Genomic DNA, 26642 nt, shown 5'->3' with positions numbered 1-26642 from the left:
ATTTTTGTTTTGATACACGTTTGACCTTTTCAGTGGCTGCAATAATGCTATTCCCAAATCGTTATCTCAGTGAAGTGATTTAGACATTTGTAAACAAAGGTTGCATCAGTAAGTACAGTAATCCCAGCTATTTAGGAGTCGATATCAGGTCAGTATACATTAATGAATACATCAATCGCATTTACTATTTACACAAGACGGGCCTAATCCTCATACATACTGTGTGTGTAAGCTGAGCACTGCAATGACATGGACACATGTAAATTATCAACCCTTTATAAAATTACATTCAAAACATATCCACAGTTTAATTTTCATGAGATGAATATGTACACATTTAATATCATCACCGCAGGCAGTCGGCAATTACTGTATAATAAGATTTACAAAGCAAATACTGTCATAGTATTCTGTCAAGACAAATTCCAGCATCGAAATAAGATTAAAAATGCACAAAAGTATAATTTTGTTCCACATAAAATATGTATTCATTCATCGCTCTCATAACTATTTCATGATATCCAAGTATTCCGGAAAGAAAACATTAATGTTCTCTTGTGGGTGACAATAAAAAGATAAAAACATACAATCGTCCGTTCTCATGAATGCATCGAGAGGAAGTAGCAGCCAGGTAAGAAAACATACAAATATAGATTTGACTCTAGTATTTACGCTAAACCTAAACGAACGCATTAAAGGCTTTAAAAATGTTGCACTGTAGTTTTGGCCGTATCTGCCTCTGTCAACCGTCCCGCCATGTTTGTGTCTCTGCTTTCTCGCGGGGAAACGTGAGTGGAGGGGGGCGAAGGAATGTTCTGTACACGGTGCGGCAGGTAGAAGGTCTCTATGCTATCCTGAAAGCTTCTCCTCCGCTTGAAGACATCTGAGCACGTATAAAATCACCTGATAGCAGAAAATATATTGTTCCTGTGGAAGAGAGAGAGAAGGGCGGTGGTGAGCACGGAGAGTTGGGAGCGTTTAACGGTGTTATACGTGCACACTGGGTGTCGTCAGTTAAAAAAAAAATAAAAAACGGTTGAAAGGTCACCTCTGTTTGGACCATTCCTTGTCGTTGAAGCCTCATGTTCCTCACGACGTCTGAAATGTCAAACTGAAAGACAGATTGTTTGTTAGCGTGCCATCTTTCAGAGTCAATTAACGGTCCCATGACATGCCACCAGGTGTGGTGTGATTAGCCGTTGTAAATGGCTAATCCCACCACACCTGGTGGCATGTCATGGGACCTTGAACTGCACAAACAGTTGAACGTGCACAGTGGAACTATTTTCACTGAAGCCAGAAAAACAAACAACTGTTGATCTGAGTCAGGTGGTGGGATTGACTTTTATACATCCTTCACACACATTTTCCAAATAATTTTCAAACTAAAACAACGGCTGCAGTTAAAAAACAGTGAATCTTCACAGCAGCGTCGCCGATTTTCAGAACGACCCCCCCCCCCCCCCGCCACCCCGAGACGCCGGTGTGTGACTTACGTCCGTGTCCTTGCTGATGAGTCCCAGCACCACGTCGATGCAGATCAGAGTCCCAGAGCGACCGATGCCCGCGCTGCAGTGCGTGACGACGGGGCCCGACTGGTGGATGTGTCTCATGTAGGAGATGAAGGTGAGCAGCTGGGAGGGCTGCGAGGGCGTGCCGTGGTCGGGCCAGCCCGTGTAGTTGAGGTGGGTGACCCGCTGGGTCTCGTTGGTCTGGGGGATAAAAGGGTTTCGCAAAAGGATTTATTTATTGGAACCTCCTGAATCGATGGTTGAAGTACACAGAGACGAGGAGGAGGAGGAGGAAGGGATAGGAGCATAGCAGGAGAGGCTAGGGGTTAGGGACTCAGCTCCCGAGCCGAAAAATCTCTGGGTTCGACACCCCAATGTCTATGACCTAGAGCCATCCCTGTGTATGACGCCTAACCCCCACATGCTCCTTCAGCAAACGTTTGGAAGGAACTCCCTTTACGTCGCTTTGGATGAAAGTGTCTGCTCTAAGTAAATTACAGTCAACTATTATAGAGAGATATAGTCTCTACTACTACTATACTATTTTTACTACTATAAATAGTAAACATACAATTGTGGACACACATTGATGTGGACTAAACAGAATATAGTGATTGAGTGAACTGAATATAGTGAGAAAGTCAGAGTCCCGGGGTAAATCAGTGTTCAGGGGCGGGGTCATGGATAAAAAGGAGCACGGGCATCCCGGGCGCACCTGCATGTCTTTGACCTCGATGAAGCGGATGACAAAGTTCTCCAGGTACTGGTCCTTCACCAGCGTGACCTGCAGCCTCTCGTCCACCATCTCCGAGGTGCCGGGCGTGTCCGGCCAGTACCGCTGGCACTTGACCTTGCCGCCCTCCACCTCCTGGGTCATCATGGCGATGACGTTGGCCTTCTGCTCCCACACCATCTGCCAGAAGTCGCCCAGCGTGGTGGGCAGCGGGCCCTGGCAGGCGATGAAGGGGTAGCTCTCGTCCTTCACCGCCATGGTGATGAAGTTGGCGTTGATGTAGCCGCCGTCCGGGCCCAGGGTGACTCGCGTCGTGTCGACTGGGGAACAGAAGACACAACACAAATAGATCAGGTTGCAGATACACATTCTGCCAACGGTGAAATAAATACAAGTATGTACCGATGTAAAAATGTAAATATTGGTATAAAGCTATCAAATAAAAGAAGAATTTCATAACATATAATATATATAATATTTATTAAAAAGGTGACATATTACACCACCAGGTGTGAGTGTGATTGGCCGTTACAAGCCGTTTTGAAAATCGGCCTCTTGTGACATCACAAGTGGGCGTGTCCCCCTAGACGTATGATGGATAGATGAGCAACGCTTGCCACAGTCCACTGGGTAGGCTGGTAGACGGATCTATCCAGCACACATCTAGGGGGACACGCCCACTTGTGATGTCAGAAGAGGCCGATTTTCAAAATGGCTTGTAACGGCTAATCACACTCACACCTGATATTCACCTTTAATAATAATATATATTATTTTATTATCTTCCCCTCGAGGTTTAATTCAAATGGCCTCACATGGAACGATGTTCTTGTAGCGGTTCTTCTTCTTGTTCTCCTTGGTTTGACCTATCAAGCAGTCGTCCAGCGGCTGAAGGTTCTGGAGATTCTGGGACGGGAACAAAAGATAAATGTCATCTCTGTCGACCATCACCACCACCATCACCACCATCACCACCACCATCATCATCACCACCACCACCATCATCATCACCACCCCCATCATCATCATCACCACCACTATCACCCCCACCACCACCATCATCACCACCACCATCATCATCACCACCCCCATCATCATCATCATCACCACCACTATCACCCCCACCACCACCACCATCATCATCATCATCACCACCACCACTATCACCCCCACCACCACCCCCATCATCACCACCACCACCACCATCATCACCACCATCATCATCATCACCCCCACCACCATCCCCACCACCATCATCATCATCACCACCACCATCAACATCACCACCTGCACCACCACCACATCACTATCACCCCCACCACCACCACCACCACCATCATCATCACCACCACCACCAACATCACCACCTGCACCACCACCACATCACTATCACCCCCACCACCACTACCACCACCATCATCATCATCACCATCTGCACCACCACCACCACCACAATCAAGGTTAATGAGGGGTGATTTTATGGACGTGTGATGAGTACCTCAAACTCCTGCAGGGGGACCTTCTGCTCCAGCAGCCCCCTCATCATGCGGACCACGGCGTTGAGCCTGGTGCCTGTGTACTGGCCGTCCGGGACCACCTTGACCAGGGGCAGCGAGGTCAACTCGTCCTCGCTGATGATGGGCCCGTCTGGGGGGGACACGGTCGGTGGAATGGGGGGGTCAACATACGGGAGACAAGCGCTGGCTGATGTTGAAATACATTGGATAGTTATGTTTTTATGTGGAGTTTATAGTTAGAGAAGCCACTGAAAAGGTTGTGTCCTTTGCCAATTGAGTCTTTTGAAGTGATCTAAATCTAAATAATAAACGCCTATCAACCTCTTTTAGTAATACAGAGGTTGATAGGCGTTCATTGTTTGGATTTAGATAACTTCAAAAGACTCAATTGGGAAAGAACACCTTTTCAGTGGCTTCTCTAACTATAAATTCCACATAAATACATAACATCAATAACACAATACATAATATCCAATTTAGTCTTTTGAAGTTATCTAAATCCAAACCATGAACCTCTATCAACCTCTTACAGTAATACAGAGGTTAAAACAACATTAAATTCAAACTGACTTTTAGAATCGAGAAAAAACTCTTTAATCCCAGTTCCCTACGAAGCAATCAAATGAAAAATAATCAGCAAACTATATTCTCCTGTTCTCAAACGGCCACTTGCCGAACCCACATCCTCCGTATGTTTATCAATTTGCCCCCGTGAACCGATAAGGATGATACAACAATCAATCCATAAGCCGCTTCTTGAGAACGGGCCTGACTCATTTGTGATTGGTCCTTGAATATCTGACGACCAATCGCTACGCAGCGCTCACCGTCCGGCCGGCTCATGTCCTCCATGGGAAGCTCGTCGCTGCCCCACGTGATGGCGTCCTCCTCGGGCTGCCCGGCGCTCATCTGCAGGTAGCTGGGGGCAACGGCAACACACGGCGTGGTTAAAGGCGCTTCTGTATTTATTAAGTATTAATTAGTATAAAATAACGGTTGAGTATATTCTGACAGCCGTCGCCGAGATGGTGTTTGGTCAGTAACGTCGGTCTCGCAGTCCCTTCGCTCTGAAGTAAACGCAATGTTTGTTGTCTGGAATCCCGTTGAAAGAAAATAAATACGAATAGAAAGACGGCAGTAAAAAGTGAAAGGAGTCATGTAAGACCAACATTTGTATCGGTTTGGCCGACAATCAGAGGGAAAGTGTAGAGAGGTAGGAAGGGGGGAGGGGCGTGCGAACCGCAAAGACGGACAGGAAGTTAGCACAGAGACACCATCCAATGAGCATCGGCCTAAGAGTACAACCTCCGAATGTAACGGTAAGAAAATAGCAAATCTTCTTACTTCTCGTTCAACAAGTCGTCCACACTCTCCTCTTTCCAGTCCACTTTCCGGGAGCCCTGCAACGCGGCGCAAAGAAGCCCGGGTCAGTGCGGAGTCAAATTTCGAAAATCCCAAAACGGCAACGACAATAAAGTATAGATGAGGGGAACTTCATCCGCTGTAGAAGTATGGTCTACTGGGCGTGTGTGTGGCTGCTGTGTGGTTAATCCCATTGAATGAAAATGAGAAGCTGAGTTTTCGCATTGTGAGTACAGGCTCATTTTAACGACTAGGAAAACCACAAAAAGGACTTTAGAAACTTTAGAAATGACAGCAGCACCATGGCAGCAATGCACATCCAGACGTCCTGAAGACGTCTGCGCTCCATGAGATGGACCAGACCCGCAGCGGGCCGTCTCCGAGTCGGAGACGTGGCGGTTCAGAGGCGTACCTCAGGCGAGTCCTCAGGTAGAGAGGAGCCGTCGCAGTCCGTGTCCTCCGACAGCTCGGTGGTCTGCTCGCTGCCCCTCCGGCCCCCGGCCCCGCCCACGTCGTAGTCTGTGGACGGGAGATATCGACGTTAAAGGGGAAACCAAACCCGACCTCGTCCCCGCCTACTGTCGCTTTAGAAAAAGAATGTGTTTTAGCCTACGTCTGGTAGACCTTTATTAGTGTAGGGTGGGGCTATATTGCTCTACAGCCTTCTGCTGTCTTCACTGGATGCAGTCAGATCTAGGAGGGCGGGGGGGAAGGGTGGTGTAGCCAGAATGTTTGCTTGACGTTACCTGGTAACCAAAAACCGCAAATAACCGGTGACTCGTGCAATAGCACGTGTTAACCCATAGAGGGCGGTTTGAGTTCAAATTCACAGATTATAGTGATGTCCGTATGTCCGTACAAGGCGAGAGTTGGACCAGGATCCATCTATAGCACTTATATGTCACTCACTTCCTCACTATTCATCCAAAATATGTTGAGTTAGGGTTAGATTTTTCTGTTAAGCAATCTGGAAGAGTTTCTATTTATTAGTACCAGGTGGTACAGTACAGTTCTGTAACTATAACTAGGACAGTAGGGGCGGGTTAGAACAGTACAGTAGATCTACCTATTGGGGGTATGGAGGGCAGGCCATCTCGCGGGGTGCCCATCTTGGTCTTGACTCCACTGTCTTCACTCACATCTGAAGAACAAACATATTTTATACATTTATATAAATATATAAATTCCTAATGATGAATGCCATGACTATTTATACTTTGTGCATCCAAGTCCAGATTTGGTCCAGGATCAATCCATAACTCCACCATGTAACCCTAGACTGGGTCGCCCCGCCCATTCTGCCGGCGGTTTGAGTTCGCACCCGCAGAAGGGTCCGGAGAAGAGCAATACATGTCTTTCTAGTTTCGATAAGTTTTTGCGGGAGCCAATCACCAAGTTGGCTTTTCCCCCCTGGCGCGCTATTGGCTGGTTTAACACAATGACGACAAGGAAGCGACGGCAAGCAGCCAATTGCGTACAGAGTCAATTTAACTCTGCCCGTTGATCACGCCCTCTTGTGCTGAAGAAAGTGACAGCAGCTTCCCCGGACCAACGTGCAATCTACAATTAAGCTTGGGCTGGCAATAGCCAGGCTAATGTAACCCATTCCATCTCTTTCATCCCCAGCTTGTTGTGTTAGGGTGTCCTCCCCCCGTCATACCTGCGTTGCCGTTGCACTTGTCCGAGGTGATGGGCAGGTAGCTGAGGTAGGGGCTGGCGTTGTGCTCCGGGGGCCGGCTCACCACCAGCTGCACCAGGCCCTTGGCCCGGCGGATGGTGGTCACCGCCTTGGTGTGGGACACGCCCGTCATCAGCTCCTCGTTCACCTGGAGACACACCGCACAGGATGAGGCTCGACCAGGGTGGAGCGGGACTTCAACAGCCAGGGTAAAGGGGGTACGATTCCCACTGGGGCCATCTATATGGCACGGCATAGTAAGGCTGTTTTGGAAGCATCCGTTTTTTTGCGTCCAACCGTCCATTTTTTATATAGTGAATTATAGATTAATACAATGAACAATACGTTACATACAGGGTTTCTGCGGGTTTCCACAAGTCCTATTAAAAACTTTTTAAGTCCCCTTTAAGGCCAGTATGCATACAATTTAAGACCTATTTCACATCCACACAGGCAAAAGTCCCAGAATTACTTACTTAATAAATAAAATGCACAGTTTGCATTAGCGGTTATTTATACCATGTTTGTTTCTTTTTGTTATTCTGCTACAGCATAATCCAGACACCTTCTTCCCCAAATACAAATTGAAAGGCGAGACTGAAGTTATTCAATTTCGAACCCGGGACTCTTCGACTTGGAGCCGCTACATTATCCTCATACAGCACACCAACCAATACCTCTACCTAAATGCTGCCTTCACGTGCTCTGGAAAAGATGATCCTTTCCATTTGTGTAACTGGAAATGACGAGTGCGTTGTGGTCAAGTGCTTTTGTTGTCATAGTGAAATGATGACGGACCCACAGATCCTGATCCTGTTATTGTTGAAAAGGTCAAAGGTTATCTCATCTCGTCAGCTCGTGTATCAAAATATTCGACGAGCTCTCTAGTGGAAATTACGACGTGAGGGCAATTTTCACGACGTTGGTATTTACCATATTTTCCACAGCACGTGAAGGCACCAATAGCCTGCCATGTGAACATAACCTACTCGTAGCAGTCGGTCTCCCACCCGGAGCTTGGCCGAGGCGTCTGCCTCGCCCCCCGGGGTGACGGACTTAACAAAGATGCCCCTCTCTCCTCCAATCACGGAGAAGCCCAGGCCCCCCTCTGGGGGCTTGTCCAACTGCAGCCTGATGATCTCCTCCTGGAAGAGAAGCCGTGTGATCATGGTGCTCCGACAGATCAACAGACCAAAGAAAGGGTTGACAGACAAATGTTTTAGATAGAAAATGTACATAAAGGCCAAAGAACATAAACTGAAATGCTTTAAAAGCATTCTAATTATTTTTACAGATATAGTTGTACTGTTCAATTATAGAGCTGTCATTTAAGACATTATGAGCACTTTATGATTTACAATTGTGTTTTATTCAAGAAGGCTTTAGGTATTCGGCAATCCATTATCCATTATGAAAGATATTGTTTTAAAATCAAATTGTAATGATTAGAAGCTATTAGAAAAAACGATTAAGAAGTTTATTCTTGTAAAGCCTCAGGTAGACACAAATTATGCAAATAAGGCCATTAATCTAGTGTTATAGACACTGCATGCTACAAATACCATCCCACACATTGGACCCAGAAAATATTGGAACATTTCAACAATTTAAGTTGGCATTCACCTCTATAGGACAAAGTGTTGACAGGCGGTCTTCTTCACTATGGTCACTCCCTTGCAGAAAACCTTTTGAACATGTCACCACAAAATACTACATAAAATAACTGCATCGTAAACAGGAAATTATATTAAAAAAATAAAAGCCTTTCATAACAGTTTACATATAATGTACATTAATTTAGATTCAATTTCAACATACCGTTCATGCTGTTGGAGACGTTGGGGCTCACGTTGTTGTTGAGAAAGGAAACGCTTTTCTGAAGCCCAGGAGAAACCGCCTTCCCGTCCCTTTAAGATGGAGAACAGAGCCAGTGTTAAACACATGACGACGCCTCAATCTATCCTACAGATCTGGCTCAAAAACAACCAAGTCAGCAAAAACTAAAGTGCCAAGTTACGAGCACAGCCAAAGCATAAAAAGTAATGAAGTATAAAATGTAAAAAGTACAAACAAAAATTCAGTAGTAGTAGTAGAACATTTTATCAAGAGAAAAATCTTAATGAAGGAAAGTTAAAAGTAAAAAAATATTAGAATAAAGCAAAAAAAAAAAAAAAAACTGTGGTAAAATATATTTTTTTTGGTCAAAGAAGTTAAAAAAATGTTTTACGAAAAACAAATCAAACTGTGGTGAGTCAGCTCTCTGGGGGAGTCTGGCGGGTCTCCAGCCCGGCACCCTCTCTTGTGGGGCCAGAGGGAGGGCCTCACCTGGTGGCCTTGAGCGTCAGCTCGCTGGGCTTCAGCTCCATCAGTCTGCGGCTCTCGCTCAGCGTCAGCTCCTGGACGGGGGCCCCGTTGATGTAGTGCACCAGGTCCAGGGGCCGCAGGCTGCCCTCCGACGAGGCCAGGGTCCCCGGCAGCAGCTCCCTGACGAACAGCACGCCGTACGGGCTGTCGCTGCCCCCGTCCAGCACCAGGCCTGGGGGTGGAGGGGACGCAGACATTTGACCGGGGGGGGGGGGGGGAGGAGACGGCGGACGCCGCAAGATTCTCACCGACCTTTTCCCCGAGATTCGCGCCGCGTTTAGACGACGTCGCAAAATGGTTTCAAGGGCGTCACAATTAATGACTCGGAAATATCGTAGGCGCGCAAGAAAAAAAAGACACCAGCCCTGTGAAAAACGAAACCATAAGCTGTCGCACGCACAACACACTGCCATTTTCCCATGGTGGCCTGCTGACTGATTACCATCTCGCTGGGGTAAACACGACTAACCGGTCGCGGAATGGGGAACTACACGTGTTTATTAAGTATCTCTAGAGTAAAGAAACATTGTTTCTTTGTCAATCCAAGTCTGGCAGCTGTACAATTTGCGTAACATCAATGAGTCATTTTAGGGAAGTCCTTCACAAAGCAAGGACAACTCAAAAGCACATCCAGAAGAAATAAACCAACGATACAAATATCTACGTATGTGTTTGTGTTTATTTCACACCCACTCTTCTGTAAAATGAAAACCTCAGTTTGTTGACGGCTATCCCTGACACGTGTTTTCAAAGTGAGGTCTAGACCGTCCCCCTCACCGAGCGTCTCCGTGTCGCCGCTGAAGCAGATGTCCGGCAGCAGGTGGGCCTCGATGCGGCCCTTGGGGGCCTCCAGGACCCGGCCCACCATGAGGTCCACCACGGCCGGGGCGGCCCGCACCAGGTTCACCACCTCCGTGTGCCCCATGCCGGACACGTCCGTGTTGTTCACCTGGAACCACCGGAACACCGGGTCTCAACACGGGAACGTCAGGAAGAGTCACGTGTTCACAGGAAGGGAAGGGACCATAGTGTACGGTCTAGGCAGTTGGAAAAGGGTAGTGGGTTCGATCCCAGTTTGGCGTCACAGAGCAAGAGGACTGAAGGCCCATACATGGTCCTAGAAATTACATGTATACGAAAATACGCCAAGGCCACTTTGGTGGTTAGTCTACAACCAGTAAAATCCATCACAATAACTATAATAGCAATAACTAATAAATAAATTGAGGTACTGGTTAAGGGAGCACTGGTTAAGGGAAATGGGTGATAAGAATCTAAGTTTGAATATTCAAAAAAGGGCTGATAAGAGTGAGTGAGTGAGTGAGAGAGTGAGAGAGTGAGAGAGTGAGCACGTCATTACGGTGATCATGCGGTCTCCAGATCGCAGCCGTCCGTCCCCTCGGGCGGGGTCCTGGACGATGTCGTGGATGTAGCAGCCCTGGTCGTTGCCCTTGGTCAGGGTGAAGCCCAGGCTGCCCTTCTCCGACTTCACCAGGGACACCTTGAGCTCCACCTCCTGGCGGAGGACACACACAGCACCCTCACCGGTCAGGAGGTCACAGCGAAGAAGGAAATACAGCCGCTTTAACCCAAAACTAACCTACAGGTCAGGTAAGTTACTTCAACAATTTCAGCGGCACAATCTTCAAAAAAATAAAGAAAACCGGGTCAAATCTAGTTTTAATATATTAGTTAAATTTCAAAAAGTATTAAAAGCATTTCAACAAAGTGTGTGGTAACCTCAACATACAATTCAAATACAACAAGAGCCTTAAAACGCCTTTAATGCACTTTATATTTATCCCTTTTCTGGAAGGCGGTGCTCATTCGGTCTGGTTCTTACCGGGACGAGCTCGTCCATGTCCTGTCCGTTCCCGGGCATGGTGAGGTTCAGGGGTAAGGGGAGCGGGGGAGGCAGGGGGTCGGGGCTGGGGGAGGTGGGGGAGGACATCATGGGCTGAGTGGGGGGGTCCAGCTCAGCAGACAGAGGGGAGTGAACCCTGTTTGGGAGGCAGAGAGTAAAGAGTCAGAAAACGGTGCCTGCTTTAATCGCTTCTTAATCCATGAGCGGTAGATTACTGGAACAACCTCGGCAAACTGATCATACGTTTTGTCAATGGATTAACATTCCAGAACATTCTGGGGTCATCTCTATTAAAATAGCAGCGATGGATTATCAGATTAGGATCATCGCTTGCGGATGGGCTAAAATATATTTCTTCGTACAAACTTGAACAGTAACAAGTTAAATTGTTTGAAATAGGTTTAAATCAATTCTTGTTTTATTCAATGACTTCACATCAGCTCTTAAAACACACACACACACACACACACACACACACACACACACACACACACACACACACACACACACACACACACACACACACACACACACACACACACACACACACACACACACACACACACACCTACCTGCGGCTGGACAGACTGGACCTCTCCATGGACAGGTTAGGGGAGTAGAAGGCCGAGTGGGTGCTGTCGTCCAGGGGCCCGGGGCTCTCGAAGCGTCCCCTGCTGCCCCCCAGGCCACCGCTGGGGGTCTTGTAGATGCTGTTGTCCCAGCCCTCCAGCCGGCTGCGCTCAGGGCTGAAGGCTTTCTCCTCCTCCTCATCCTCCTCATCCTCCTCCTCCTCCTCCTCCTCCTCCACCCCCTCCTCCGTGCTGTCGCTGTAGCTGTTGCGCCTCGCCGGGTTCTTGTGCTGCAGCAGCCGCTCCAGGGCCTCCTGCACGGGGCCCAGCCCCCCTGAGGGCTCCCCCTGGCCGGGGGAGGGCGTGCGGGCCAGCCTGGGGCTGGGCTGGGCCTTGGGGAGGGACAGCTCCTTGCGGGGGGAGGGTTTGGGCGTCTGGGAACAGAGAGTGAGAGAGTGTGAGTGAGAGAGTGAGAGAGTGAGTGAGTGAGTGAGTGAGTGAGTGAGTGAGTGAGTGAGTGAGTGAGAGAGAGAGAGAGAGTGAGAGAGTGAGACAGTGAGAGATAGAGAGAGAGTGGGAGAGAGAGAGAGAGTGAGACAGTGAGAGATAGAGAGAGAGTGAGACAGTGAGAGAGGGGTTGAATCGGGAACGGGTTATGAATTAAAATGTGGTACTAATACTAGCAGTCATAATAAAACAGTTTGAATGGCTCTTAACAAAAATAATTTCATAAAAAAATAAGATGAAAATAACATTTAAAATACAATCAATTAAATACATAAAATAGTAGGTGGGCGTCTTTATGGAAAGTAACGCTAGAGCCTTAAAGCACTACTACTACTACTGTACTGCACACAGAGTGAAGGGTCCTGTAGGTAGAGCCTCTGCATGTAAACACTAGTGTGATAAACTGAGGTTGTATACCAAGAGGGAGGTGTCCATGTCCGGTAGAAGCCCCGGTTCAGGCCTACAGAGCTGCAGCACCACCTCCTGGCCAGCCCCCCGCAGAGCAGAGATCACCTCCTACACACACACACATAAACAAACACACACTTACAATCAAGCACTGCAGACGATTTGACCAATCAGACCAGAGAACCATCACTTCCTGTGGAGGGGGGGGGGGGGGGGGACTACGCAGCAAACACGTACGTGCTGGGAGAGCCCCTTGAGGGAGGTCTTGTTGACGCGCAGGATGACGTCGCCCACGTTGACGCGGCCGCTCTCCGCCGCCGGTTGCCCCGGGAACAGCTTCTTGACCCGGACCATGCTGGAGGCGCCGGGGGCCTCGCCCGGGACGCGGTCCTCACGGCTGAAGCTGAAGCCCAGGCCCGACGTGTTCTTCAGCAGGCAGACGTCGAACACGTTGTCTGGGGGGGGGGGAAAGAGAGAGAGAGAGAGAGAGAGAGAGAGAGGGGGAGGGGGGGGAGTGTTAGGGCCGTCAGCGTACCGCGTGCGGAGCTTGCGAGAATGTAAATGATGTGGTTGTGGAGAGAGGAACAAGTTATACCTCGCTCAACTTCTTTTTTTTTGGAGCTTCTTGACCTTTCCGAGATTTTTTGACTTCCCAAAGTCTCCACAGGTGACGGTAAGGTGAAGGTTGTGTGGGATTAGTCAGAAATGCCCATGGAGCGTGATTTATTTTGATCAGATTTCCTGTTTTACTTTTCAGTGACCAAACCGAAACTTCATCAAGTATGAAAAAAAGGTTTGTCGGTGAAGGACTTTGTCGGTCTCCGCCGGCGGAAATCAAATCGACTTCTTTTGAATTATGCTGGCTGACCTAAGAGGAGCGGTTCTCCATATAAAAATAATAAAAACCCCTGCTTGGAAGTTCATCAACTTTATGTAACTTTATGTTTTTTTGGGCAAATTTGGAAGACATTTTGACCCCGAAATCTGTTCAAGTAGCCGTTCGCCCAAGCTGCACTAACATACGACACAGAAAGGTTCAAACTGTGAAAGGTCATCACAAGTAGACAGTCCTCCACAATGCTAGGGTTAGGGTTAGAGCTGAAATCTGGAATGTAAGTAACACGGAACAGAAGAAGAGTTGATAGAAGTAATGGATCTTGATCTATGGAGATATCAGTATCACAGACAATGATATTGAATTATGTTTATTAAAATGTTTTTAAGGCGGCGAAAGCCCTGTCGAACGCGTTCATCCAGAGCGACTTCAGAACCAAGAAGACCCAAAACATATCAAAAATGACGACTACCAGAGGTCCACAAAACCCAACCCAACCAAAACCCAGCCACTAGTCCCCTCCACGTCGAGTCTTGCCAAAGGGCCCGCTACTCCCTCACTACGAGGGGCTCAGCTGCTGCTCAACACAGCCAGGAGTGTTGTCCTGGCTCTGCAACGTCCCCACCTGACATCAGGACAGCAGAAACCCTACACAGCGTCCACCTCAGAGTGAAAACTCATGTGTTCACATCTGAAAATTAAATGAATTAAAATAAATGAATAAATTCCCTTGTTTCTTAAAACGTAGCACTTGAAGCTGTCTGCATGTTTGATTCAGTTCATGTACTCGCATGATGATTCTTGAGGGTTCAATGCACTCATTTGCATTGCAGTCACTTGCATGAAAAGCGTCGGCTGTATAACGTAGGCCTGGGCAATAAAACAATAAATGATCGTATCGTGATAGACTTTTCATCAATATCAATATAAAACGTTCATGTTCAATATATATCGATAAGAGACTGGACCACCGGATCTAGCAGCTGGACTTGTTACACAAACACAGTTCCATACTTTTTTAAATTTACAATATTTGAGTGTTTTTCATTGTTGTATATCGACATTGGAGTATTTATCAATGAAGAACAGTGGAAGGTCATATTAAGTGTTAAACAGAAGTGTTTAAACCCAGCATGGTAATTCCTAGTCTCTTTAGGTCATTCAAACGATCAATAGTTATCGATATCGGTCAATATGATCGAGTTATATCGTGACACGTCTTTCAGCCATATCGCCCAGGCCTAGTATAACATGATGCAACGTGTGACGCGGCGGTGCGGCCCCGGGGGGTCTTACCGTCGGTGACGAAACCGTACGGCGGGGCGGTCTTGGCTGGGGCGGTCTTGGCCGGGGCGCGGTCGCGGTTCTTGGGGGGCGTGCAGCGCGGCGTGAGAGGGGCGTGCACACTGTCTGTCGGCGGCTGGCCCTTCTCCAGCAGCAAGTGCACGCTCTGAAGAGACGTAAAGAAAAGAATAATAAAATGAATAACGCGGTCAATATGCACTGTCCAGCTGAAGTGTAGTTAAAGGTGCCGTGACTCCAGGTGTGAGTGTGATTCGCCGTCACAAGCCGTTTTGGAAATCTGCCCCTTATGACATCACAAGAGGGCGTGTCCACCTAGACGTGCTGCTGGATAGATGATAGATCAGTCTAGCAGCCTGCCCCAGTGGGACTGTAGCAAACGTTGCTCTTGATCCATCCGTCACACATCTAGGTGGACACGCCCACTTGTGATGTCATAAGGGGTAGATATCCCAAACGGCTTGTAACGGCTAATCACACCACACCTCGTGGCATGTCATGGGACCTTTACAGAAGAACCCTGGTTCCCCTGGTCTATTGGTGGGGTATAGTGATGCATATTTTATGTACGTTAATGTACGTTGATGTGTGTGTGTGTGTGTGTGTGTGTGTGTGTGTGTGTGTGTGTGTGTGTGTGTGTGTGTGTGTGTGTGTGTGTGTGTCTGACCTTTTTAGTGTCTCTGAGGGCCTCCACTGCCTGGGCGTGCGTGGCCCCCTCCAAGCTTTTTCCGTTCACTGCAACCACACGGTCACCTGGTCAGGGCGAGGAAACACCGTCAGGCAACCATACACACAACACACAGACAACACAGCAATAACACCCTTTATTCATACACAGACAATATAAACAAAAACAAACATTCATGTAGCATATATGGTTGTATGACCATCATTCAATAACATAGAAACAATATGGAAATCAAATCCTATATAAATAAAATATATAAAAATATGTCTTAAAAAAGATGGTTATGGGAATGCATTTGATATTAGCTCAAGTTGTTTTTATTTATGATGCTCAATTTCACGTCATTACATTTTATGGAATTTACCCACAGGCATTGTTTTTTTTTTTAACAAAAACCTAATTTGATAAGCTATATGTGATTTATATTAGGATACATTTAAATTAAAAGGCACATTTTTTTTTTTAAATCATATTTTGTTTTTCTCTTGCTGTTTATTTGTTGTATTTACTTTGTAAATACATGAGCCCAATACCCTAACCCAAATGTATATAATTTGTGTTGTAAATGTACACTTGCCTTGCCTAAATGTATTCAATCAAACCATCATATTCTAGTACATTTCTATGGATATACAACACTACTCTTTTCCATACCTTTCTGTATTCTTCCATCCAGCTCTGCGGCTCCATTTGGTATGATGGCTTTGATATAGATTCCCCCGTGACGGACAGTCGTGTTGACCCCGCCCTAAGAGGAGACAGACACAGAGTTTAGGCCAATCAAAGGGAGCACAGTATAGGAGGTTGTATTTGATTGGGCTGGGGAGGGGGCGGGGACAACCTGGATGACTGTGATGCGACTCGATGACTGAGGTTAAAGCTAGGGTAGGCTATGTATTTTACAAGCATTTTGGTCCTATTTGTTGAAATTCTCTTTACATGCCGAAAGCTATCTATACATCCAATGCTGACAATTAAAAAAAAAAATAATAAGCCCTTCAAATGATTTGATTCGTCCAAAATGTAATGATTGCTGATGGCTGACCTGCCTGTCTACCTACCCAACTACCCAGCTACCTGTGCGCACTGTGCATGACAAGAGTCTTCCACTTCCTCTTTTCAGTTTGATACTTCAATACAGAATCTAGCTTACTCTGCCTGGTTTCTCCAAATTGCCTCCCCTAGCTATTCACATGCATCATCCAGCTAATGCTCGTAAGGTTTAAAAAAATATATATGGCTGGATGAAATGGTTACTCTAATGATTCTATTATCACTACAAATTACAATATTAACAATGATAACTACTCATTTGAGAAGCTCAGCTCTCCGAGGCAATAGAATCAAATCCACATGTGTGAACATCATTAACACTGCACAGATTCAATGAATCCACCACTAAAGACACAAACACCAGAGGGCCATCTCTACGGTCGGTTTTTCAGTAAAACCATCCCCCCCCCCCAAACCCAAAGAAACAAACGACATGCACAAGAGATTCAGATTCAGACGTAGAAAAACAAAAAAACACATTCGGCCACAGTAAGCTCCCACCACCCTGACAACAAGCCCCGCCTCACACCAGGTGCACCAGCCAATAAAGAGCCGGTAGAGAGCCGAGAGAGAGCCAATAGAGAGCCCACCATGCAGCAGCAGCAGCAGCAGCAGCAACAACAGCAGCAGCGCATGACAGTCAAAACAGTGAGAGAGGAAGGGAAGGGGGTGGGAGGAAAAAAACGAAGAGGGTGAAAACCTTGCCGAACAGTACCGTGACACTTATGCCCAGGCCGCTGTCCTGTTTGGACAGCTCAACGTCAAATAGATCTCCCGGGAGGAGACTACTGACCCCTGGGCCTTTACCACTTAAGTGCTCTGCACTGCCGTACGCGTCCTGCGAACACACAGAACAGGGGAAACCACATCACAGGCCGGGACATGCAGAGGGAGAGACGTGGGAAGAAAGGGGTGGAGGGTTATAGCATGCGGCACGCGGTACTGTACTGTACTGCTGCAGTTTGGGAGAGGGGGGGGGGGGGGGGGGGGCTGGGGCAGGGGCGGGGGGGAGTTCACTTGTATTGGCATCCGGAATGCAATGACAAGCACATCACGGTAGTCATGTCAAGCATCGGAAAGATGGTTGAACGCATGTAATGCCAGAGTTGTAGAATAGTGTATGGTAGTCATCTGGCACTTACAGTATACATGTGTATGTATAGTGTACGTATGCACAGATAGACATCACACCATAGCGTTCACGCACCGATGCAAATGGGAGACAAATATCGGTTGAACATTAGACAACATTAAATACAAGCTATTTAGAAAAACGACTGAGAAATTGTTTATTTTGCGCCATCTTGATCCAAGTACGAGATATCGGGACAGTTCGGGAAGTTCGGAAAGCTCCGACATGGAGAACTGAGCGGTGACGTGAACGCTCCTTCCCGCTCAGACTTTAGAGTTACCGACGGTTCCTCCAACCGGCTGTGAACGTGCGCGATATATATATATCGGACTCCGGAACGGACAAACACGGTGCATTGTCTCTAGGCAACCGAGGGAGCTCTAAACAAACGACCTCTCGGCAGACACGCTCGGGGAACACACCTTTCCCAGCCCGTGTTTCTCGGGACCACTAGAGCAGGTGTCCTCGTCCATGTCCGAGTCCCCCCAGTCCGAGTGCTCCGTCACCTTGGGCACCTCGGGGACTTTGGCCTTCCTGGTTTTGGGCGGGAGGGCGGGCGGCAGGTCCTCCGGGACCACGGCACCACCGGGTTCCGCTTTACTCTGCTTGTTGGGGTACGATTGGTCAAAGGCGACGTTCGCCGCCGCCGCCGCCGCTTCCAACTTCCCCAGCTTCTGGAGGATTCCGTTGGGCGTGGTGGGCTTCGTAGGGAAATGGGCGGCGTTGGTGCTGCTGGCCCTGGAGTCCTGGGAGCTCAGGCTGGTGTTGTGGCGGAGGGGGGAGGAGGAGGATGGAGGTGGGGTGGGGGTGTGGGCGGCGGCGGCGGCGGCGGCGGCGGTGTGGGAGCGCGGGTGTGGCCGGGGGCTCTCTGCGTCGACGAGTTCCTCCGAGGAAGAGTCGAGGTCGAGTTCCTGCCTCTGGAGGGAGGAGGGAACTTTGACCGACGGCACGGCCTGGTAGGCGCCATAGCCCGCGGTTGATCCTGGAGAAAATAAACATAGGAATATTAGGATAACAGTGATGGTATTGTAAAGGGGGGCAGGATAGTGTAGGGGCTACAGACCTCTAACCTGCCCATCTAACCCCTACCTGAGGAAGCCCTACCTGCCCCTGAACAACCTTTATATGAATCCACTGGAAGTAGTTTTGTAAAGAAGTATTCAATGACAAAATTAATAAAAACTAGTTAACAGTAGAAGACGGATTCTGCTCCAACATACGAAGTGAGGATAAGAGAGATGGTTACTGTGTTACATTTATAAAGGTTAAGGTTTATAACATTGATTAAAACAGGCTTGTTGGACAGAACGGAGGCTCCTGTATTAGAATAGCTTGGGAATAAGGATGAGGCCATGGTGTGACTCATTGTCGTAAACAAATATATTTTATGGCGGCAATTCGAAGGAAGGAATATGATGACCGTGTTCATGACAAAAACCAACAAAAAGGGTTTCGACCTTCAACTGATAACGAATGGCTTGCATAAATACGGGCGGACCCGAACATGTCTCCGCTCTGCTTCAGTACCGAACAGTACCGCGCCGTGCCCTCCGCTGTACCTTGGTAGAGGCTCTCCTTGGGCTGGGACACCACCAGCGTGATGTCATCCGGGGCGCTCTGCAGGACGTCCACGGCGGCGGAGCACGGGAGGCCCTCCAGGCTCACGTTGTTCACCGAGAGCAGCCGGTCGCCTGGACGGACACGCACGCACGCACACACACATCAATATGACTGATAACTTGATGTTGGGGCGATATATAGTAGCTAGTAGGGTAGTTTGTTTCAGTTCTCTCTTAAGTTGAGTTTAGAAGGATGCGCTCTGTTGAGTTGAGCAAAGTCTGTGCTCCTCTGAGATGTAAACAGTACACAATGATACATAAATTCATCAAAAACAATACTTTGTTTCTGATTTAAGCTGCTTCTGTTCACATTTGGCTGTGCAACACTTATTTTGTCGCTTCTCCCATTGTGATTGTACTAAGCCTCACTTGCATGTCACTTTAGATTTGAGTGCCTCTGCTGCATGACCTAATGTAGTCCAAATGAATCCTAATTAATTCATAGACTAGGAGTTAAGTACCGGGTTTAAGACAGCTGTTGAGGTCCGCCGGCCCTCCTGGGGTGATGGCGCTGACGATGGTGCCCAGGTCCATACGACCAGAGTCCTCTCCCCCCGAGATCTGGAAGCCTACACAAAACACACACACACACACACACACACACACACACACACACACACACACACGTTCAAACAACAACAACAAGGTCAACAACAGCAACCGGAGGTGTTGTGGACCTCGACACCAAGAGCTAGAGTTCTCATTAAACTACGAGCACGAGGATTTACCCAGGCCGTATTTAACGTCTTTCTTCAGGTTGACCGTTTTGATCTCTCTCTCGGGCGATGGCAGGGCACTGAGCTTCTTCTTGAGGGGTTCTGTGCGAAGGAGGATATTACAGACATAAAACACCAAGTAAGAACTAATTAATGTATATTGGATCTAGGAGAGGACAGAGCTCCTATGTATATATATATCGTCCAAATCGGGAAACAGCAGTTGCTTCTCTTAACTCTGTTAGTCAAGTTACTGCAGAGAGGGGAAAAAAAAAAAACATGACTAAGTGTGAAAGTTTACCTCGAAATATTTAGTTAAATAAATCCCAATATATTCACCATGGAATAAATAAGGCAAATTCGCCTTGAGACAAAACAAATATGGTTTAAAAGTGTCTTTATATGTATATAAATCTATAATAGGCTTTCCGATAGACTAGATTTGGGAAATGGGTGTGTCTGAAGAGTTGAGAGAGCGGTATTCAGGAGTGAGGACGGGAGCGTGCAGACGTACCGTTAAGTGTTACAGAGGCTGGGGTTGAAGGCTGGTCAGAGGAGCCGTGCATTCCGACACCTGGAGACAGAACGAACAGGAGCCTCATCAGGACTACTCACACAACCAACTACTGCCATCACCCTGCTTCTCTAGCCCTCTCATTATGCAGAGATGGGGACTGATTGGGCAAACGTGATACACTGTGTTTTAACTGTCTGTACGTTAACATACAGTCAAGAATAGCCCTCACAGAACTGTCACTGAAATAACATGTTCCCTTGTGTGTCATTGTAATTTAAATATACTTGATATTTAATTTAAGTGATTAATGTATTATATTGTTTTTAATAAAAAATAAAAAATATGTTTTATTCAAAATAAAACAATCATTTATGCAACATTTGCCCACCATGACAGTATTATCTCCTTCCACATCAAAGTGTTCACTACACACTGCACTACACCACTACACAAGCAGGCTGGTGTCGGTTGACTTGCGGAGGAACAAAAAGCTGAATTATTTACTGAGGGCCCCCAGCAGTGCAGCTGCCTGTGGCTAAATCCACAACAGCAGAAGCCCCTTAGCTCAGACAGGGTGTAGGGCTGGGCGATCAATCAAATTTTGATCGCGATTTCGATTTTAGCGTGAAACGATCACCAAACTAATATAATCAAATTGAAACGATTTTTTTTCTTTTCTTTCTTTACAGAAATTGCAGAACAGCTGGATACATATCTGGAAATAATTTTCTATTTGACCATTTTGTGTATTTTTTTAAAAGGGGAAATTTCAAAGTTCTCATTTACAAAGTGTTTTTTTTGGTGAGGAGTTATGAATAAATGTGTCATGTTTTCAAACTCAAAAACAACCGTTTGAATAATCGAGATTTCAATATTGACCAAAATAATCGTGATTATGATTTTTGTTCCAGAATCGAGCGTGGGACCGTATGAACGCAGTCACACTGTTCGCACCACACCACACGCTACCTGGCCAGCTCAACAGGTCCTTACCTACAACATAAGCCTGGCCCGCGGTGTCATCTGTCGATTCGCGTTCCTTCTGGAACCTTCCGGCGTTCCAGAGAGGGCTGCTGCTGGTGGGGGCGGGGCCAAACACTCTGGGGGGGGGGGAAAAACAAGAGAAAGCAGGTTTCTTGTGCGTGTCAGGGTGTGGTGGTGGTTTCACAAGCGCCGGCCCGTTCATTAATTATTCGCTGGATAACGTAACCCCGGCCAGGTGCACCTCATTCCCGTCTACGTGAGGCAACGTGTTCCCGCGGGATTTTTGTGCGTTCGTGTGTGGACACCCCCTGCGTGTTCCCGGGTGCATGATGAGGAGCACCGACCCAGACGCAAGCGGTGATCCGGACCTGTAGTTGTCTAGTGGGTACTGCTGTACTACTTTTCTAGTGGGCAGGAGCCTCTAGGCATTGGATAAATTTGAAAGGAATAAACGGTGAATGGTTTATTCCGCTTATTCCACAGTTACAAACGATGATTATACATAAGCTCCTTTCATCTGTAACGCGCCGCCTCCGGCGTACTGTCTTTGCATTGTCAAGGAAACATCTGGTCGGTAGTTGAATCCGACAGTTGTTTGTTTCAATGTCGGATATGTCGGCCATTGATTGGGAATGGTGAACAGGCAGGGGTGTGCCGCTATTGGAAATAACGCAGACCCCTGGAAAGCTATTGATCAATCAGGATGACATTTTAACCCTAAGTGTGGTAATAAATACACATATAATAAAATTAATAAATAATGTTATGTAAAAAATCAGTTGTCTTTCTTTTCATCCCTTCATCCTCTCCACGTCCACCAACAGTACCAATCCACACGGCCTCATCCACTCACTTGTCCTGCTGGTGCGGCGTCCCAGAGTAGGACATGGAGTCTGTGTCTGAGCTGGTGCGCTGATGCTGCTGGTACGACGGCTTCTGCTTCTGCTGCAGCTGGTACAGCGGTGGGCCCAGACCTCCGTGTGAGCCGAACATCCCACCACCACCACCGCCACCAGCCAGCCCCAGGGCGGCGGCGGCGGCGCGGTGCTCCGGGGACTCGGGCACCTGGCCCAGGTTGTGGTGCGAGCGGCTCATCAGACGGGGGTTGGCGTGCATCGCCGAGGAGGAGGGGGTGGTGGTGGAGGAGGAGGAGGCCGGGACGAAGCCGGGGAAGATCGGGGGCTCGTCCTGCGGGGTGAGCTGGCCCGAGAGGGCCTTGTGGAGCGCCGCCTCCGAGTAGGACATCCTCTTGAAGAGCTCGGGGTCGGAGCGCGTGGAGCCGCTGGGGGTCAGGCTGCCAGGGCTGCCCGCCCGGCCCAGGGGCTCCCCGTGGGGGTCCAGGGGGTACTGCATGCTGGCCAGGGGGCTGTTCTCTGGACACGGGAGGGATGGGAGGCAGAGTCAGAGGAGCCCCCTTTGTCTTATGAATAGCTATGACATGTAATGATTCATAGTGATAACTAAGTAATGAACAGTGATAACAAGTAATGAACAGTGATAACAAGTAATGAACAGTGATAACAAGTAATGAACAGTGATAACAAGTAATGAACAGTGATAACAAGTAATGAACAGTGATAACAAGTCACGTTGCACTTGCGAAACAACCCAACAAGAACTAAAACATTTAACAGTGGAAGCCATATCTTTTGTGAGGTGAAGAACAAAAAGAACAGAACCAGAACGACAAACTAGAGACTGACAGTAAAATTGGATTTTACGTTTTTTCTAAATGATGGTATCATTTTGGATAATGGCTTTTAAAACAAACTGTTTTGGCACTTTAATTAAGTTTGACTGATTCCCATCGTCAGTCAATACTGATGTTATATTCTAATTAGTAACTTTGGTTACTTTATTTGAAGGTGTCTACATAAGAGTGTCATGACACTGTCATAACTATGACATGACACTGTCATGGACTTGTCATAAACGTTATGAACATGTCATAACTATGACATGACACTCATGAACTAGTCATATACGTTTATAACATGTTCATAACGTTTATGACAGTGTCATGTCGTAGTTATGACAGTGTCATGTCACTCTTATGTAGACACCTTCAAATAAAGTGTTACCGTAACTTCTAAGTCATAGTTTCCCCAGCTCTGTGAATGTATGAACTGAAGCAACAACAATGGCCCCTTCACGTCACATGCCCCTCTCTCATACCCAGTTCCTGCAGCTCCTGGTTGTTCTGGCGGGCCTTCATCTGCAGGTGGAACTTGTGCTGGTCTGAGCACAGCTGCAGCAGGTACTGGCAGGTCTTGTTGCTGTCCGTCTGGAACAAGTGCTTGATGCCGTCAGACATGTTCTGGAGGCAAATCTTCTTCTTCTGCAGACATGAAGGGGGAAATAAAGATGAGGATGGCATTTCAGAATCACCCAATGACCCGTCATTCATGAGGCTTGTTGGTAGAATTATAAAGTGACACCGAAAACAAAATAGGTATTATTATTATTACTACATGTATTTTTCTTTGAATTATTATATATACACACTATTTTTTTTTATATATAATTTATAATTAAGACAAAATATATGTATTTATGTATTATAATATGAAATATAAAATTGTATTTAATAAAATGCTACATACATTTGTTTTACAATTTAATTATATACATATTTCAGAATATTTGTATATGTATAATTATTTAGACTTCCTAGACATTTCCCATCTATTTTCAGTGAACATCATTAAGCCCACACGCACCGTGAAGGAGATCTTCTTGGTGTCCCTCCAGGGGAACCGCAGCACGGGGGTCCGGTTGGCGTTGAGCACCTCGAAGATGAGCGCCCCCTTGGAGTAGACGCCCAGCATGATGCCCGTCTGGGAGCGCTTCTCCGGGAGCACGCGGTGGAAGTGGACCCCGTACTCCGTCAGCCGCTGGCTCACCTGCAGCACAAAGGAACGACCGTGTTATTACTAGGGCTGTCAAGCGATTAAAAAAATGTATCCAATTAAATACAGGCTCTGTGATTAATTCATCTAAATTAATCGCATACTTACATTTTGCAGAGAAAGTATTTCAAAATAAATTAATTCAAATAAATTATGGCAGATGAGTGATCTGGGTTAATTTTTTCAACACAAATTTTTTTCTGTGATTAATTTAACAAAATTAACGTGTTCATTTGACAGCCTTAGTTATTACATAAACTGTGTGGTGATACAAAGCTGAGGGTTGAAAGGGGAAACCAAAGTTTGATGTATTTTTCTCAGGCTGTTTAGGCTAGGTGTGTCTTGTCGTGAATTTGATTTCAAGTCTCAAAGAAACTTTATTGGTTATGGTCGGCTTAGCTCAGGAGGTGGAGCAGGTTGACGTGCAGCCGGAAGGTTGCTAGTTCACTCCCCGGCTAATCCTAGCTGATTGTCGGGGTGTCCCTGAGCAAGACACCTGACCCTAACTGCTCCCCACAAGCTGGCTGTCGCCTTGCATGGTCGACTCCGCCGTATATGTGTGTGTGTGTAATACTTGCATGGTTGACTTATGCCATGACTTGCATGGTTAGGCGTATGTGTATGAATAGTTGAATCTTGACCACATGTGAAAGAAATGTATTTAATATTTATTAAAATTAGGGCAGTGGTCAATCGAGGGAAGTCGTACGGTTTTCTCGTCAACTCGACGCAACAAATCAAATTCCCGTGTGGGATCAACACGATTACCATCCGATCTGATCTTTCATCTAATGCTACAAACACATTCCCAACTGAAAACATTGTAACCCAAATTCAACTAGGTCTTCTAACGTGGTGTTGTGGGGGTGCGCGCCCAACCTTGAGGAACTCCAGCTCGGCCTGGCCCTCGGGGACCCCGTAGTAGTTGCTGTGCAGCCGGGGCAGCTTCTCCTTGACGGCCGCCTGCTCCAGCTTATCCAGCACCGACACGGACAGGTAGTGCTCCAGCCTGAAGTACGTCTTCCCATGGAGCTGAGCACCCAAGAGCCCCGACACACCATTAATATCTCCTCATAAACAGACACCGACATGTTGAAATATCAAACATTATATTCACATTTACATATCTAAATATTGTTTCTGCGGCACTGAACCCATGGTTATCAATGGACGTACGGTGGGAACACGTGATATCGACCGGATTGTTATACGCCAACCTCCTGTCCACGCCAGGACAGAGCTCTCACCCCGCTGTGCAATATGCGTTGGTTTATTGCCTTTTCTACGGGATATCCTATGTGAGACGTTATATAAGTCTTATGTATTCAGTCCAAGACTGTAGACACAGGCCCGCTAGTTTATTTATGAAATTCCTCTGCTCGGGGAGAGAACCTGCCATCCAGTCAAACATTAATTATCTCATAAAGTATGCATGGGTTATTTTACCTTCGTATATATTTATGTTATGTTTCACCTTTAAATGATTGTAATGTATTGAATTCATTGTGATGTGATTCCACATTATGGGCCAAGTGCTCTGAAGGCGCTTTATGTTCGAATGGGGCCGTATAAATAAACTTGCTTTGCCCTTCCATGCCATGAAAAGTAATAAAAGGAAGCACAGGGATGTAATTAAAGCAAGCACAGAACGATGTTTCAAAACCAATAGTGTATGCCCCTATTTAGTCATTCATCAGACCCTTGGGGCTGGGAGTCCACCGCCCTTAGCCCCTAGACGCGACGCCCTGGTAAGGATGAGGACGCACCTCGGGCTGGTAGTCGCTGAACTCGGCCTGCAGGGCCAGAGAGGCCAGCAGCATGGCGTTCTCCGTGTCGCAGCGCAGCCTCTCCTCCAGGATGTCCTTCCGCAGCTGAAGGTAGTACTGGTGTTTGGTCATCACATGCCTGTTGACGTAGGACAATGAACATGATGTGATTAAATGATACGACTAAATGATCGACTTATGGCAAACTTGGGGCGGCAGTAGCTCCGGAGGTAGAGCGGATTGGCTGGTAACCGCAAGGTTGCTAGTTCGATCCCCGGCTCAAGGTATCACTAAGAAAAGCACCTGACCCTAACTGCTTCCGCCGTCGGTGTGTGAATGTGTGCGTGAATGGGTGAATGTTAGGCAATATTGTAAAGTGCTGTGGGTGGCCACTGGTTACAAAAAAGTACAGTCCATTTACCAATATTGTTACTTATATTTTCATAATTGACAACTGACAATTTCTTCTGTATTTTTCTCATGCAAATATTAACTTTTCTTTCTAGATTTGCAGCATTCCGTCAAGGTTTGCAACTGTAACAACTAGCCATTTCCCTCCTGAGATTCAGAATATATTCAGTATGGAAATAGCATTTTACGTTTGCCAT

General features: G+C 47.0%; 1 protein-coding gene across 5 annotated transcripts in view; it reads right to left on the bottom strand.

Annotated features, from left to right (window-relative positions):
* Positions 1-262: 262 nt before the first annotated feature.
* ptpn13 (protein tyrosine phosphatase non-receptor type 13) overlaps positions 263-26642 on the bottom strand; it is a 62412-nt gene continuing 36032 nt past the window's right edge. The window contains exons 15-50 of one of the 5 annotated variants that reach the window (XM_084483129.1): positions 26035-26173; positions 25148-25300; positions 24080-24262; positions 23535-23697; positions 22213-22732; positions 21369-21475; positions 20373-20432; positions 19871-19960; positions 19604-19711; positions 18981-19214; positions 17946-18505; positions 17092-17229; positions 15993-16086; positions 15318-15403; positions 14645-14798; positions 12751-12968; positions 12523-12621; positions 11602-12032; positions 11009-11165; positions 10526-10681; positions 9943-10114; positions 9127-9337; positions 8620-8708; positions 8425-8486; positions 7791-7946; positions 6784-6949; positions 6190-6264; positions 5536-5642; positions 5106-5161; positions 4589-4680; positions 3743-3891; positions 3060-3150; positions 2227-2564; positions 1497-1712; positions 1049-1111; positions 263-927 (exon numbers count right to left, since the gene is read on the bottom strand). In XM_084483129.1, the coding sequence (XP_084339255.1) occupies positions 850-927; positions 1049-1111; positions 1497-1712; positions 2227-2564; positions 3060-3150; positions 3743-3891; positions 4589-4680; positions 5106-5161; positions 5536-5642; positions 6190-6264; positions 6784-6949; positions 7791-7946; positions 8425-8486; positions 8620-8708; positions 9127-9337; positions 9943-10114; positions 10526-10681; positions 11009-11165; positions 11602-12032; positions 12523-12621; positions 12751-12968; positions 14645-14798; positions 15318-15403; positions 15993-16086; positions 17092-17229; positions 17946-18505; positions 18981-19214; positions 19604-19711; positions 19871-19960; positions 20373-20432; positions 21369-21475; positions 22213-22732; positions 23535-23697; positions 24080-24262; positions 25148-25300; positions 26035-26173 (5971 nt within the window). In that variant the 3' untranslated portion in view covers positions 263-849. The remainder of the gene's footprint in view (positions 928-1048; positions 1112-1496; positions 1713-2226; positions 2565-3059; positions 3151-3742; positions 3892-4588; positions 4681-5105; positions 5162-5535; positions 5643-6189; positions 6265-6783; positions 6950-7790; positions 7947-8424; positions 8487-8619; positions 8709-9126; positions 9338-9942; positions 10115-10525; positions 10682-11008; positions 11166-11601; positions 12033-12522; positions 12622-12750; positions 12969-14644; positions 14799-15317; positions 15404-15992; positions 16087-17091; positions 17230-17945; positions 18506-18980; positions 19215-19603; positions 19712-19870; positions 19961-20372; positions 20433-21368; positions 21476-22212; positions 22733-23534; positions 23698-24079; positions 24263-25147; positions 25301-26034; positions 26174-26642) is intronic. The other 4 variants (XM_084483130.1, XM_084483131.1, XM_084483132.1 and 1 more) reach the window with 4 other exon arrangements.

Source organism: Micromesistius poutassou (genome assembly GCF_964030765.1).
Source record: "Micromesistius poutassou genome assembly, chromosome: 18".
Taxonomy (NCBI): Eukaryota; Metazoa; Chordata; class Actinopteri; order Gadiformes; family Gadidae; genus Micromesistius; species Micromesistius poutassou.
The sequence above is the reverse complement of the archived record's forward strand: the minus strand, read 5'-3'. Positions and strand labels throughout refer to the sequence as shown.